Here is a 14,435-nt window from a genome sequence, read left to right as displayed (position 1 = left end):
TGATGGGGAGGAGGGCAAACCCCTCCCCTAAGGGCCCTTCTCCAAATCCCACTGAAATCCACTGGCCAAAGCCAGTCTCTGCCATGGCCAGCTGTGAGGAGGGCCGGGAACCGTGGACTTCACCCGTGTCTGTGTGCCCACCAGAGACTGACTCTGTCACTGAGGGCAGAGGGAAGACACTGGGTCCAGGCCGGGCTCTGCTGTTGGGTGGGGTCCCCTCCCAGAGTGTGATGCGCATAGCTTCCTGGAGAGCCCCTGGGCCATCTGGGGCAGGAGGTGCTTCCCAAGCCCCCAGAGCTCCCGAAAGGGGCCTGATGGGCAGAGCAAGGCCTGGTCTCAGACAACCCCCGAGTCCACTACCGTCCCTCGGGTCAGGGCCAGCCTGCAGTGCCAGGAGGCCATGGGCGTCGGAGGGTTTGTGCCCAGCTAGTTGGGCGACATTGAGCCCATGGGCCTGGAGCAAGTGGTGACCTGCCCCGTCCCTTCTAGGAGGACATAGCAAAGCTGCTGCGCTACGAGTCCTCGGCGCTGCCCTCCGGGCAGCTAACCAGCCTCTCAGAATATGCCAGCCGCATGCGGGCCGGCACTCGCAACATCTACTACCTGTGCGCCCCCAACCGGCACCTGGCAGAGCACTCGCCCTACTATGAGGCCATGAAGAAGAAAGACACAGAGGTGGGTGAGCGGTGGGTGGGGCGGGCTCCCAGGGCTGTAGCCTGGGGAGGGTCTTGACCTTCTCAGCTCTGTGCTGGGTGAACCTGCCCAAGACTCCGGTTAGGGCTGCACAGTGAGTCAGGGTCACGGGCACAGAGGCCAGACCGACTGTGACGGTTGTGTTTCTTCTCACTTGGAGGTCGCATGTGGCATGTGTGTTTTTTTTTTTTTTTTGAGACGGAGTCTCACTCTGTCGCCCAGACTAGAGTGCAGTGGCGCAGTCTCGGCTCACTGCAACTTCCGCCTCCTGGGTTCAGGTGATTCTCCTGCCTCAGCCTCCTGAGGAGCTGGGACTACAGGTGGACACCACCACACCCAGCAAATTTTTGTATTTTTAGTAGAGACGGGGTTTCACCATGTTGGTCTTGAACTCCTGACCTCGTGATCTGCCCGCTTCGGCCTCCCAAAGTGCTGGGATTACAGGCATGAGCCACTGCACTCAGCCACATGTGGATTTCTTTATGTGTGGAGCGCTTCTGCCTTGAAGGCAGTCAGAGCCTTCCTCAGACCCAGGTGTCACAGTAACTGTCACACAGGCCTAGGAACCCCAGCTGCCCCAGTGTTCCCCAGTGTGGCCCACTTGGCTCTCCCAGCCCTCCTGCTGCCCACATCCTTTCTTCTGTGGTTGCTGGAGGCCCCCGCCCCCGGCCTGATGGAGCTGCTTTTGGCCACCTGCAGGTTCTCTTCTGCTTTGAGCAGTTTGATGAGCTCACCCTGCTGCACCTTCGTGAGTTTGACAAGAAGAAGCTGATCTCCGTGGAGACGGACATAGTCGTGGATCACTACAAGGAGGAGAAGTTTGAGGACGGGTCCCCAGGTCGGCATCCCCTGCTCTTTAGGCATGGGGCCGGTCCCCACTCCCTGCATACCTCTCCTGCCCTGCAGTGAGGGCTTCCTTTGGGTTTTCCTCAGTTGACCTGGGCTCAGCCACCCCCGAGAAGAGCCTTGTGGGAGCACCCTGGTGACTGGAGGAAGGTGCCTCCTGGTTTAGATACCAGGGGTCTGTTCAGTGCTCCTGCCACGGTGGCTTCTGGAGCTGGCCTAGCTTCTTGAGAGGCTGTGTATTCTTTTTAAAGCCCTAACCAAGTTGTATGGGCCTCAGGCAACCTGAAGCACCCTTTGAGGTTTTACTTTTAGATGAAAACATCTTGCTAGCTTCTGTCTCCATCCTGGTGGGAGAGGAGGTGGGAGCTGGCAGGATGCTGCACGGCCCCCATGGAAGCCGGGGAGTGGGGGTGCAGGCCTGAGCTCACTCTCGCCTGCTCTTCCGCAGCCGCCGAGTGCCTGTCAGAGAAGGAGACAGAGGAGCTCATGGCCTGGATGAGAAACGTGCTGGGGTCACGTGTCATCAACGTGAAGGTGAAGCTTTCCCGGGGATGGACCACCACACTTGGCCGCTGTGGCCCTCAGTATCCCTAACAGGCTGGCCAGCTGGTGGCTCCCAGTACCTGGCCCGGTGGGTGTCCTTCCAGCAGCAGCAGAAGCTCATGGTGTCAGGTGGAGACCCTGTGGGTCCCTGCTTGGCACACGTGTTGCCCGGGAATGCTGCTGAGGCAGGAAGGCAGTGTCTTCCTCCCAGCCCTGCTCCAGAGCAGGTGTGAACTGAGAACTGAAAAACCAGCATCCCGAGTGGGAGCTGCGGTGGCTGAGGACATGGGGGTTCCAAAGAAGGGACATGCTACTCCAGCCCTCAGGAGCTCACATTCTCACTTGGGTTCTTACGGGTTTTGGGTGGGCTTCAGAGAGCTAAGACTCCCCCCGCCAACCGGTCTAGCTCAGAGTGAGGAATGAGCGTCCCACGCATGGTCACTTGGAGGAGGGGCCTCATGCAGGGTGGGCTGGCGTGGAGCAGAGGACGATGGATTCGGGCAGCTTCTGGAGGCAGCAGCGGGGCAGCGGGGTGATGGAGCCCCTCGGGCACAGTATCTTTGCGTGGGGCATCAGCTCAGGGCCCACAGGTTAGTGGGTAATGGGGAGAAAGCAGCGCTGGTCCAGGGGAGTCCTTGAGAGAGACCCCGCCTGCTACCTCGTGGTCTGGGTGACCTTCACCCCTGGTTAAGATCCTGCCAGCCCCCAGCCCTCTCACATGGGGAACCTCTATCACCCTCAACCCCTGGCTTTGCTCACAGGTGACCCTCCGACTGGACACCCACCCTGCCATGGTCACCGTGCTGGAGATGGGGGCTGCCCGCCACTTTCTGCGCATGCAGCAGCTGGCCAAGACCCAGGAGGAGCGCGCACAGCTCCTGCAGCCCACGCTGGAGATCAACCCCAGGTGAGGCCATGCTCCTGGCCCTTCCAGCCTGCGGGACTCCCCAGAATCCTGTGTGTGGTGTTCTTTTGTTGTGGAATGTGACACAGAAGAAAAGTGCTTGAGGCCTGTGGACACGTGGGTAACTCTAAGGAGCTGTATTCAGTTTAGGCTGCACCCATGTGAAACAGAACCTGGCCAGCCCCTTGCCATCCCCAGGTGTCGCCTGGGAGGTTAGCCACATCCCAACCTGTGACCGTGTCCTCGTTTTGCTTTATGGCTTTGCCACCTGTGCATGTCCTGGACATGCTCAGTTTTGCCTGTTTTGAGCTTTGTACGTGGATCTTGGTGTATCTTGGTGTTTGCTGAAGTCTCACGTTGCTCACTTGGCATGAGGGTTGCCCATGCAGAGGGGCTGCCACAAGTTCATTTTCATAGCCGAATAATGTCCACTGCAGAAACCCACCTCGGCACAGCAGACGCCTCCGTTCTGCTCTGCTGGGCCTCGAGTGGTTCTTGATCAGAAGTTGTGGAGAGCCAGGCCTCTCTGAGTATTCTTGTCCACGTGTCTGGGGCTTGTGTGGGTTTCTCTGTGGCCCTGGTGGTGGGAGCTGCTTCCAGGGTGGACTGAGAACCCCCAGCCCTGACAGTGGCTGAGCCGTAAGATTTCCCTCCTTTCTTTATATGCCCTTTATCTGTTGTAAATGTCTTTTCACCTGCCTTTAGGTATCTTTTGATGAGTAGGTATTCTTAATAGAACATTTACGTTTTTGTTAGATGCTTTTTTGGGATCTTAGGAAATCTTTACAGAGTCATGAATTCATTGCTCCTACGTTTCTTTCTTTTTACAGTATCACTTCTTTGCACCCGTGAATGTGATCTTTTTATTTAGGTCTTTAACATCCTTTGGTACCTTAAATTCTCTGTAGGGTTCTGGTACCATTTTTAAAGAATTATTATTTGATGTGTCTTATTGAGTATTTTAAAATTTCATTTTCTAACTTGTATATGAAGTTTCTTTTTTGGGGGAAATTTTGTATGTAGCAATTTTTTAAAAAATGAAGTTACATAAGTTACCAAAAATGTTAGAAAACAGCAAAAAGGAAATCAAAATCCATAGCCTTACCACCCCCCCACAATGTAGCCTAAGTAATATTTTAATTTTTGAGAGAGGGTCTACTCTGTCCCCCAGGTTGGAGTGCAGTGGGGCGATCTCAGCTCACTGCAACCTCTACCTCCTGGGCTCAAGTGATCCACCTGCCTTGGCCTCCCGAAGTGCTGGGATTACAAGTGTGGGCCACCACCCCCAGCCAGTTTTTGTTTTGTTCTTTAGTACATGTCTAGTTTTTTTCTTTTGTCATTTTACAGTCATAACTTTTAAATTTATACTGGAGGTGAGGGAGATGCGTTTTCCTAGCCATGGCACTCCTGGGGAAAAGCTGACTTGGCTTATGGCTGTCAGTGCAAAGCAGCACCAGTATGCAGAATGCCTGTGCCTCCGCTGGAGCAGCTCAATGAGGCAGACACCAGGTCACTTTAACTAGTTTTGGTGCCAAACTAGTTTTCTAAGATAGCTGCAGAAGTGCTCGTTTCTGTCTATTGCCAAAGGACTTCACTTTTGGAGACAGGGTCTTGCTCTGTCACCTAGGCTGGAGTGTACCAGTGGCGCCATCAGAGCTCACTGCAGCCTTGGCCTCCCAAAGTGCTGGGATTACAGGCCAGAGCCACTGTGCCCAGCCAGCTTCACTTTTATTTGTTTTAAAATTTGGTGTTCTGTCCACATAGTTCAGAATTCAAAACTGCTTACAGGGGTAAATTTCCTCCTACCTGTGTCCCCAGTGCAGCCAGCATTAGGGCTTTTGTATTTCTGCAGAGATTATGTGCACTTGTGGACAGCTGCACCTGTGGGCTTCCTAGGGGGAACTTGCTGTGCAGTGGGTCCTTGCCTTGCTTTTCTCCCTTAGGGTAACTAGGTGACCTCCATATTAGCATATTAAGAATGTCCTTTTTTCCGGCTACATAGACTAGAAATGTGAGGATGTGCATTTAAAGTGTTTCCTGTTTTAGGTTGGGTGCGGTGTCTCACGCCTGTAATCCCAACATTTTGGGAGGCCTAGGCGGGTGGATCACTTGAGGTCACGAGTTCGAGACCTCGTCTCTACTAAAAATACAATAACTAGCTGGGGGTGGAGGTGGGTGCCTGTAATCCCAGTTACTTGGGAGGTTGAGGCAAGCGAATCTCTTGAAACCGGGAGGCTGCAGTGAGCCAAGATCATGCCATTTCACTCTGGCCTGGGTGAAGGAGTGAGAGTCTGTCTAAAAAAAAAGTGTTTAAAGGGATGCAGTTAAGAAATGGAATGGCTGAGTCTCAGCACATCATCCATACGTGGTTTTCCCGACTCCAGTTGTCCTCTGGAGAGGTTGTACAAATTTACAGTTCCCCGGAGCCCTTGGTTTTATCAGACTTCTAAGTGAAAAATTATAATATTCATGTTAAGGTTAAATACTACATGATGCTTTTTCCTATGCAGAAAAATATTGTTCTGAAGTTACATATGTCAATCATTCTTTACTTTTTGGCTTCTGGGTTTGTAGTTTTGCTTGGAAAGGCTTTCCCCTTCTGAGATTATGAAACATTTATTCCCTAGAATTGTGCTTGTCATCTTTGATCCCTCTGGAATTTACTCTGGTCTAAATGGTTTTCTGCATGGCTCCCAGTTATCCCAGTGCTGCTGGATGATCTGTCTCCTCCCTCTTCTGTGAAATACTGTCCTCATCAGACACTCAGTGTCCACCCTCGTTACATGGAGTTGTTTGCATTCCCCCTTTCCAGACCTAAACTGTTTTATTTACTAGAGCTCTATAATATGTTTCAACATGTGGGTCTTCCCTTCTTTTATTATTTATCTAGGAACCAAGGCATGTCTTCACATACTAAGCTCCTTTTGTCCCTTTAGTGTATATTAATCTTGGAGCTTGGCTACCTTACAGCATTTTCTAATACTGACACTCCTGATTCTCTTGGGTTTTCTGGGTATATAATCATATTATCTATAATGATCATTTACTACCTTTAAAAAACTACAGACAGTCTTACTGTGCTTCTTTAAATACCCTGATAATCCCAAAACATGAAGGGAGGGTCACTGCACGTGGTACTGAGCTGCTTTTTCTCGTGGGTTCTGTGTTGCAGGCACGCGCTCATCAAGAAGCTGAATCAGCTGCGGGCAAGCGAGCCTGGCCTGGCCCAGCTGCTTGTGGATCAGGTGAGTGCAGCAGCTTAGGATGACTGTATGGACCCAGGCTACCAGCCCTGTGATCCTGTCTTCAGGGTGGAACAGCAGTTTCGTTTCCTCTAAAATCCTGTTTTTTTGTTTTGTTTTGTTTTTTTGAGATGGAGTGTTGCTCTGTTGCCAGGCTGGAGTGCAATGGCGCCATCTCGGCTTACTACAACCTCTGCCTCCCGGGTTCAAGCAATTCCCCTGCCTCAGCCTCCTGAGTAGCTGGGACTACAGGCATGCGCCACCGCGCCTAGCTAATTGTTTTGTATTTTTGTAGAGACGGGGTTTTCACCATGTTGGCCAGGATGGTCTCAATCTCCTGACCTTGTGAGCCACCGTGCCCAGCCAAACTCTGTTTTAAAAAGGGACAAATGGCCAGGCGTGGTGGCTCACGCCTGTAATCCCAGCACTTTGGGAGGCGGGGGGATCACCTGAGGTTGCAGTAAGCCGAGATCGTGCCTCTGCACTCCAGCCTGGGCAACAGTGAGACTCTGTCTCAAAAAAAAAATGAAAAGGTGCTCCATGTCCCTCATAATGGGTTTCTCCTCTTGCCTTTCAGATATACGAGAACGCCATGATTGCTGCTGGGCTTGTTGATGACCCTAGGGCCATGGTGGGCCGCTTGAATGAGCTGCTTGTCAAGGCCCTGGAGCGACACTGACAGCCAGGGGCCAGAAGGACTGACACCACAGATGACAGCCCCACCTCCTTGAGCTTTATTTACCTAAATTAAAAGGTATTTCTTAACCTGAGTTGGGCTTTTTTTCTGGGTCCTGCGGCACGATGGGTCCTCTCTTCCTGCAGTTCAACTGGTGTGGGGAGGGGCTGCTCACTTCAGCATCACCTCCACTGGATAGTGGTCACTGATGGCTTGGGCCTGCAGGCAAGTGGGCACAGGGTCTGGGCTGAGCCTACCTGAGCTCCTGTGTCTCATCCTCATGTGCAAGGGAGGACACGTACCAGTTGGTCACTCAGGCCATAGGCAGCCTGGAAGTTAAAGGGCAGAGCCGAGTCGGGAACAACGGCACCTTGGAGCAGCATCCCTGCAACCACGATCCTGATGGGTGTTGGGAGGAGAAAGTAGGTTCCCCTTTCACCCATGGGCCTGGCTCAGTGCCCGCAGGAACTAAACTAAGAGCCCTGGGACCTGCCACTGCAGGTCTGTGGGTGCCCAAAACTGCATACCCTGGCCTGTGCCCCTCAATGTGGAAACCGCATGACAGCCTAGGTGTCTGCCTCTCCTCTTATCCCCAGATGTGCTTTTCCAAACAAAAACTAAAAATTGTGGCTCTTGTTACTCTGTTCCCTGAGTGGATCAACTGAAGCTCAGTTGGGTGAGTGTTCAAAGGCCTCGAGGCTTCTGAAGCCGGACCTATGAGTCACGGCTGCTCTTGGACGTGCCCCCTCAGTCTGCCCTAAGCGCGATGCCCTGCTCACCTGTCATAGGCGCAGTGTGTGGATGTAGCTGTGGTGTCAGCACTGTCAGGGATCAGCCACTGGAAGGTGGGGCTCGTCCGCAGGCGGATGGATGACCACTGGGAGGGTCTCACATAGCTGCAGCCCGCATTGAAGTCGCCCATCAACATGACGTCCTACCAGGAAACGTTGCCTGTGGCCCGGGACACGCGGAGGCCGCTGGTGCCCACTGCCCCTGGGAGGGCCTCACCTCCAAGCCCCATTTCTCTTGGACATCCAGGTAGACGTCATAGAGAGCGTTGATCTCAGCTACTGCGTCCCCCGGGGCCGCGTGCAGGGGAACAATGGCAAACTCCCTGACCTCTGTGGAGACAGCCATGTCGTGTGAGGCACACCGTGCAGCCAGCCACACTCCCTGGGGGCAGGTTCAGTCACCATGTCAGCTGGAACTATGTATCATGACAGTCCCCCCGGGGGGTGGATATTTTCCAAATGACTTGAATGGAAAACCCAAGCCCCAGGGACTGGGAGGGCAGTGTGTGACACAGGCATTCCAGGTTCCCTAGGAGGGGGTGGAGGCCATAAGTGCCAAGCCGAGCCCCACCCTGGCCCAGGCAGCACCCACCTGTGAACTGGGAGAAGAACCTGACGATGGCTGGCTCTCGGCTGAAGGTGTCGTTCCCGCAGGGCTCGCAGCCATCGTCATAGTAGTAGCTGTCCACCACAGACACCTGGTCAGGCCTGCGGGAAGGCCGGGCAGGAGGTGACCCCAGGCTGGAAGCTGCCCCACTCCTGCTTCCCAGGAGGCAGGCGTCGCGTCCCAGGCGACAGGAGGGCGGGCGAGCCAGGCACCTGCTCACCCCATTGGTCCGGGACCTTGGGGTGTTTTGACTCTACCCTGGACCCTGCTCTGCAGCCTCAGGTTCTTGTCATAGGACAAACTACTTCCCTGCTCTGCTGGGGCCCTCCCAGGTGAGGGAGAGGCTTCCTGGCTTTCTAGACCACCCACCTGTACACGAACAGGTAGCGTTCCTTATAGCTGTTCCGTCCCAGTGGCTCACTGACCACGTAGTGATAGGTGTCTGGTGCATCCCTGGATTGAAGAAACAAAAGGTCCCAGTGGCAAGGGCCACAGGGGACTCCTCTGGCTGCCGATAGCGAGGCTGTGCCCAGGTCCCCACCCTTGGGGCCCAAGTGAAGTGAGGCTGTGCCCTGGACGAGATGTCACCTCCCTATGACCCTGCCACTGTCACCCACTGATTGAGGTTGTCCAGCAGCTTCCCCACGGCAGTCAGGTGGCTGTCTCTGACCTCCTGGACCAGGGCGATGTCATGGCGGCTCAGGATCTGGGGGCAGGGCCACAGTGGTGCTGAGCAGGGCTGGTGCCACCCAGGGACCCTACAGCGCCACAAAAGGAGCCACAGCTGATGCTCGTAGCATTGCTCGGTTTAGCTGCAGCCTCATGTTTCTGCCTGGGCTTCTGCTGCCAGCCAGGGACAGCACAGCAGGGATGAGGACCTTGGTCCACAGCCAAGAGCTTGTTCCACCAGGCTGGGAGCAGTGGTGCTCAGTACCCCACAGCCGACACTCTGTGGCTCCATAGGGCTGGCCCTGCCCACCAGCCCCGGACTCCAGAGCTCCTCTGCTTTTGGGGAGAGGCCGCCCTGGCCTCACCTGCACAATGTAGCTGACGAGGGTGGCATTGGACATCTTGGTCTCCCCAAATGTCTGGATGTTGAAGGCTGCGATCTTCAGGGACACGGTCCCCTGCAGTAGGGCCGCCAGTGCCAGCAGCGCCCCCAGCAGCCTCAGGTCCCTCATCCTGGGAGAGCGCAGGGCACAGAGACATAACAGAAGTGAGACGTCATCCCTGCCACAGCATTCCAGCCTTCTGGAGCCCAGCTGGCAGGGGCTGGTGGAGCTCACGGTCAGGGGGACGCACGCGGGGGAAACCCTTCCCTACAATGTCCAGAAAGCCAAACAGCTGGCACCATGTAGAGGACCCCGAGTCACTCCTCCATCCACCAGAAAACCCGCCCGGGAGGGACGGTGGAGCCTCCACCTCACTCTCTGCTGGAGGATGAGACTCTAAGCCTCCCTCCTGCTCCAAACTGGCCAGTCGCCCAGAGGCACTCCACCTGGTGCTCACCTGAGGTGATGGTGATGTCCTCAGAGATGATGAGAATGCTGTCAAGAATCTGGAATATCCTTTGATGACAATTTTCTCCTTTTGCTGCTTAAAGAAAAAAAGTAGTTTATGAAGAAAGGTCTCTGAAGCAGCACTTCAAGGCCCTGGCGGTGCTGCTGGGCTCTGGATCCTGCGCAGGCAGTGCGTGTCCGGGAGTTTTAAAAGTTCAGGCAGCTGTGACCTTCCCTGGGCCAACTGTGAGCCGCCACCTGAGGGTGCAGAACACAATGGCTCTGTGTGGCTTTCCGCATAGGTGGGTTGCTGGCATGTGTTTCTTTCTGTAAGCACAGGTTTCTTGCTGCTGTAAAAACTGCACCTGATAATCACGTTTGCACTTAGTTTTAAAATGTCTGATAACAAGGCCAAAGGTTCCTGTCCTGTGTCCCTTGCACGTGTGGTGGCCCCCATTTTCCAGGATAGGGCAGGGATGGGCCAGGTATGTGCGGGAGGGTGGGGCTGGACTCCAGTCTCCCTGTCTCTTGTCTAGGGGCCCCAAGGTCACTTTGGAGTAAGAGGCCAAAGCCACATCCAAGGTTGCAAATGGAGCCCCCTGGTGGCTGGACAGCCATGACTGCTCTGTGGCCCAGGACACGCCTGCCTTCCTGATTCATCGCCATCAGGTGCAGGCAACTCTGCAGGAGGCTGGGGAGCTCGGAACAAGCAGTGGCAGGGGCCTGCAGCACCAGCGCCGTGGGGCCAGGACAGGTGGGGCCTGCAAAGCCCACTCCAATTGCCAGCCAGGCAGTGGGGAGCCTTCTTGAGGTGGACAATAGGCTGTGTGTTTAGGCCCAGGGGATCCCGAGTGACCAGGTCACAAGGGCAGGGCAGCAGCTAAAGGCCAGGCCTCAGGTCCAGTAATTTCTTGGTTCTTTTGTTTTGGGTTTTTATTGTTTTTGAGACAGGGTCTCACACTGTGTTGCCAAGGCTGGAGTGCACTGGCACAATCATGGCTCATTATAGCCTCGACCGCCAGGGCTCAGATAATCCTCCCTCCTCAGCCTCCTGAGTAGCTAAGACTATGGGTACAGCACCATGCCTGGCTAATTTTTAATTTTTTTTGGTAGAGATGGGGTCCTGCTATTTTGTCCAGACTGGTCTTGAACTCCTGGCTTCAAGGAATTCTCCGGCATAGCTGGGACCATAGGTGCATGCTACCATGCTCAGCTATTTTTTTTTTTTTTTTTTTGAGGCGGAGTCTTGCTCTGTTGCCCAGGCTGGAGTGCAGTAATACTATCTCGGCTCACTGCAACCTCTGCCTCCCGGGTTCAAGCGATTCTCCTGCCTCAGCCTCCTGAGTAGCTGGGATTACAGGCACACACCACCACACCTGGCTAATTTTTGTATTTTTAGTAGAGACGGGGTTTCACCATGTTGGTCACACTGGTCTCATACTCGTGACCTTGTGATCCGCCTGCCTCGGCCTCCCAAAGTGCAGGGATTACAGGCGTGAGCCACTGCACCCAGCCTATTTTTTAAGTTTCTCATAGACACAAGGTCTCCAACTCCTGAGCTCAAGCAATCCTCCCACAAATGCTGGGATTACAAGTGTGAGCCACCGCACCCGGCCACTCATTTCTTGGAATCTTTGACTTTCCATTTGTATTCATTTCCTGAGGCTGGTGTAACTACCACAAGTTTGGTTACTTAAAATAACAGAAATGGATCCTCTCACAATTCCGGAGACTGGACGTCTGAAGTCAGAGTCAGTAGGACCTTGCTCCTCCTGGAGGCTCCGGGGGGGATGCTCCTTGCCCTCCAGTTTCTGCAGGCTACCAGCAATCCTTGGCCTTCCTTAGTTGTGGCTGCGTCACCCCAGTCTCTGCCTCTTCTTCTGAAGATCTGTGCGCCTGCATTTGGGGTCCTCCCAGAGAGCAGGGATGATGTCCTTATCTCACCAGCCTTTACTCACATCTCTAAGTCCTTTTTTGCTACAAAAATCAGCATTCAGAGGTTCCAGGGCTAGGGCACAGCTATCTTTTGAGCCACCTCTGGGTCTTGCCCACTTGGAAGGGGCTGTGCTCGCCCTCCAAGGACAGCCCTGCACGTAGGATCTGTGGTCCCCCTGGGGGAGGAGGGCCTGGAGGGCTTGGCAGAAGTCCAGGCAGGATTCAGGTGTGAGAACTGCAGAAAAGGAATACAAATGGGGTCTGCAGGAGGCCTCAACGGCAAGTGTCAGCAGGGGCCAAGGTCGAAAGTCAGGAAAGTGCTAGGTCTGGCCAGCTGGCCATGAAGCAGAAGGCAGGTCCAGTGGGGACTAGAAACAGGAAGGTAAACCGCCCTCCACAAGACTGACACCCCATTCCATAAAGACACGCCGACAGACGCCTCTGGCTGGCAGCACTGGTGCACTCATCTGTTCCTCCTATTGAGACGGCGTCTACCAGATGGAAACACCACCACTCCTCAGGCTGCCAGAGGCCCCACTGCAGGCTTTTCCAAAGGTTTCAGCAATGGTTCTTCCCTGTTTTCAATCTCTGAGTCTAGGACAGCCTCCAGCATGTCAAAATCCAGCCCCCAAGCAAGGCCACCAGAGTATTCGGTGTAGGGACTGGTCCTCTGCCTTCGGTGTTTGCCTTTCCTGGACACACATCTGACAGCGACCCATCATGGGGAAGGGAGTAAGGCTAGAGGGCGGCCACTGTCCTCCACCAAGAAACTGCCTGGTGCAGCTTCTGGCAGGGCACAGGGACACCAATTATAGCTCACAGAGCAAGTGCCCAGCCCCCCACGTGTGCTCAGCACGTGGGACAAGGGTTCCCCTCTGGTCTGTCATCCCCTCCTGGCTCTTGACCAAATGCTGCCCCATCTGCTTTCAGGAGCTCCCAGGCATGGTGCCCCTGCTTCCTCTACCTGCCAGAAGGAAGGCTGGAACTTGGGCCTCGCTTGTACAAATGGCGAGTGCTGCCTGCTGTGTGGCTGCCCTCAGGACAGGCTTTGGTGAGGGCAGCACAGCCCTGGAGGAGCCTGGTCTGACATGGGGCCTGTCTGGGATCACTGTTGGGCCTTCAACTGTCTGGAACCTCTATGTCTTCCTCTGATAGATTCCCAGAAGAATCATTTCACCTTCTCAGAAGCCATCCTGCCCCTGCGGCCTGTGGCTTGTGGAGTCTCCAGCACTCTCACTTCTCCCTCGTGGATCTCTTTTCTGTCTGTGTCAGTCAATGCTGCCATGTAACACCCACCTGAAAACCCAGTATATACACATGCATTTCTCTCACACTGCCAGGTCAGCTGGGGTGGCTCTGCTGCCTGGGCCTCGTCCTGGGGCTGGGCTGGAGGGACTGCAGCTCCCTGGACACCCTCTTCCCACAGCGTGGAAGGTGGAAGCTCCCAGGGCACAAGCAGAACACGTGCCACCCTAAGGCCGAGGCGGAGCTAGCTGCTGTCGCTTCTGCCCACATTCCACGGGTGCTGTCGAGCTGTAGGTCCAAGCCCCACATGAGGGGAGTGAGTAGGGTACAATCCTCCCATGCTGGGCCCCACTCTGGAGATAGGCCTGGGGAATGCCCAAGAAGGAAGCCCAGCCCTTCTGGGATTTTCACATCCACAGAGAATGGGTGCTGGCAGCCAACAGCAATGACGAGAAAAGCTGACCGCCTTCTCAGATCAGGATGAGCTGTTTTTACACCAACCCCGAGGATCTGCAGCCTTCTCAGGTTAAATTAAACCTGTCACAGACACAGGAAGGGAAAAGAGCACATAAGAACAGTTATACTGACATCTAAGCCAGGTCACATGCTCGGATTTGGCTGAAATTACAGGATAAAGGAAAAATCCTATAGGCACCATGGCTGGAAACAAATGGCCTCAAAGGAACACTGGTGGCGGTGGCTTTGTGCAACCACAGCCCGTGTTGTGTGACCCAGCGACATGCAGGCCAGGGAGGGTACCTTTCTACTGATCAAGAGGGAAAGCGGGAAGGACGCAGAGCTGTGGTTTCCAACCTGCACGGAGGCACCCCCATGAACTCACAGGGCACCATCAGATCCTCCTTAACTTTGAAGGAAGCATTGATACTCCGCCCTGCTCAAGGCCATTCATGGTCTCAACATTAACATTACCTTGCTTTATAGGGTATCTTCCCTCTCTCTGCCAGGCTGGGTTGTGGCAGTTACTGAACAAGCAATTACTGTGAAGGTCGACACGGAAAAATGAGGCAATGAGGGTGGCGGTGTTCTATCTGATTCCAAGTTGAAGAGGTGCTCGAGAGGCACACACATCCCACGACTAAACAAATAAGATGAACATTTTTCTCTATGTATTACTTTTCTAGACATCCACTTTAAGTTGCCAGGACACAAATGCTTATTACTGGGGTTTACTTATTTAATAAATGGAACTGTGGGGGATTTCTTCTTCTTTTCTTTTTTTTTTTTGGAATGACCATATAATCTGGACTTACTAACTTTAGGTAATGGTAAGTTAAAAGATAGAATAAGGTCTCATATTACAGGAATTCAAAAATTGACCATATAATAAATGATGAAGAAAACTAACAATAAACAGGACAATGTTCAAATAGCTCAACGGGGCCAAAAGATCAGCGTATATCCTGCATCATCTTTCATGCAATGTCTCAGCTTTT

General features: G+C 53.9%; 2 protein-coding genes across 8 annotated transcripts in view; one reads left to right on the top strand and one right to left on the bottom strand.

The window, feature by feature from the left end:
- The window catches only part of TRAP1 (TNF receptor associated protein 1), a 60,450-nt gene extending 53,452 nt beyond the window's left edge, over window positions 1-6,998 (top strand). Inside the window, exons 13-18 of the mRNA XM_054455744.2 lie at window positions 490-675; window positions 1,393-1,531; window positions 1,988-2,073; window positions 2,844-2,989; window positions 6,159-6,231; window positions 6,806-6,998. Coding sequence (XP_054311719.1) covers window positions 490-675; window positions 1,393-1,531; window positions 1,988-2,073; window positions 2,844-2,989; window positions 6,159-6,231; window positions 6,806-6,907 — 732 coding nt within the window. The 3' untranslated portion in view covers window positions 6,908-6,998. The remainder of the gene's footprint in view (window positions 1-489; window positions 676-1,392; window positions 1,532-1,987; window positions 2,074-2,843; window positions 2,990-6,158; window positions 6,232-6,805) is intronic.
- Window positions 6,992-14,435, bottom strand: part of DNASE1 (deoxyribonuclease 1) — a 46,779-nt gene continuing 39,335 nt past the window's right edge. For 2 of the 7 annotated variants that reach the window (XM_063655103.1, XM_063655105.1), the window contains exons 4-12: window positions 9,812-9,895; window positions 9,337-9,484; window positions 8,920-9,008; window positions 8,672-8,755; window positions 8,288-8,403; window positions 7,913-8,025; window positions 7,684-7,838; window positions 7,207-7,303; window positions 6,992-7,123 (exon numbers count right to left, since the gene is read on the bottom strand). In XM_063655103.1, the coding sequence (XP_063511173.1) occupies window positions 7,076-7,123; window positions 7,207-7,303; window positions 7,684-7,838; window positions 7,913-8,025; window positions 8,288-8,403; window positions 8,672-8,755; window positions 8,920-9,008; window positions 9,337-9,483 (849 nt within the window). In that variant the 5' untranslated portion in view covers window position 9,484; window positions 9,812-9,895 and the 3' untranslated portion in view covers window positions 6,992-7,075. Of the gene's footprint in view, window positions 7,124-7,206; window positions 7,304-7,683; window positions 7,839-7,912; window positions 8,026-8,287; window positions 8,404-8,671; window positions 8,756-8,919; window positions 9,061-9,336; window positions 9,485-9,811; window positions 13,519-14,435 lie in introns of all 7 variants that reach the window. The other 5 variants (XM_063655106.1, XM_063655102.1, XM_063655107.1 and 2 more) reach the window with 5 other exon arrangements.

The sequence above is a fragment of the Pongo pygmaeus genome, chromosome 18 (genome assembly GCF_028885625.2).
Source record: "Pongo pygmaeus isolate AG05252 chromosome 18, NHGRI_mPonPyg2-v2.0_pri, whole genome shotgun sequence".
Classification (NCBI taxonomy): domain Eukaryota; kingdom Metazoa; phylum Chordata; class Mammalia; order Primates; family Hominidae; genus Pongo; species Pongo pygmaeus.
The sequence above is the reverse complement of the archived record's forward strand: the minus strand, read 5'-3'. Positions and strand labels throughout refer to the sequence as shown.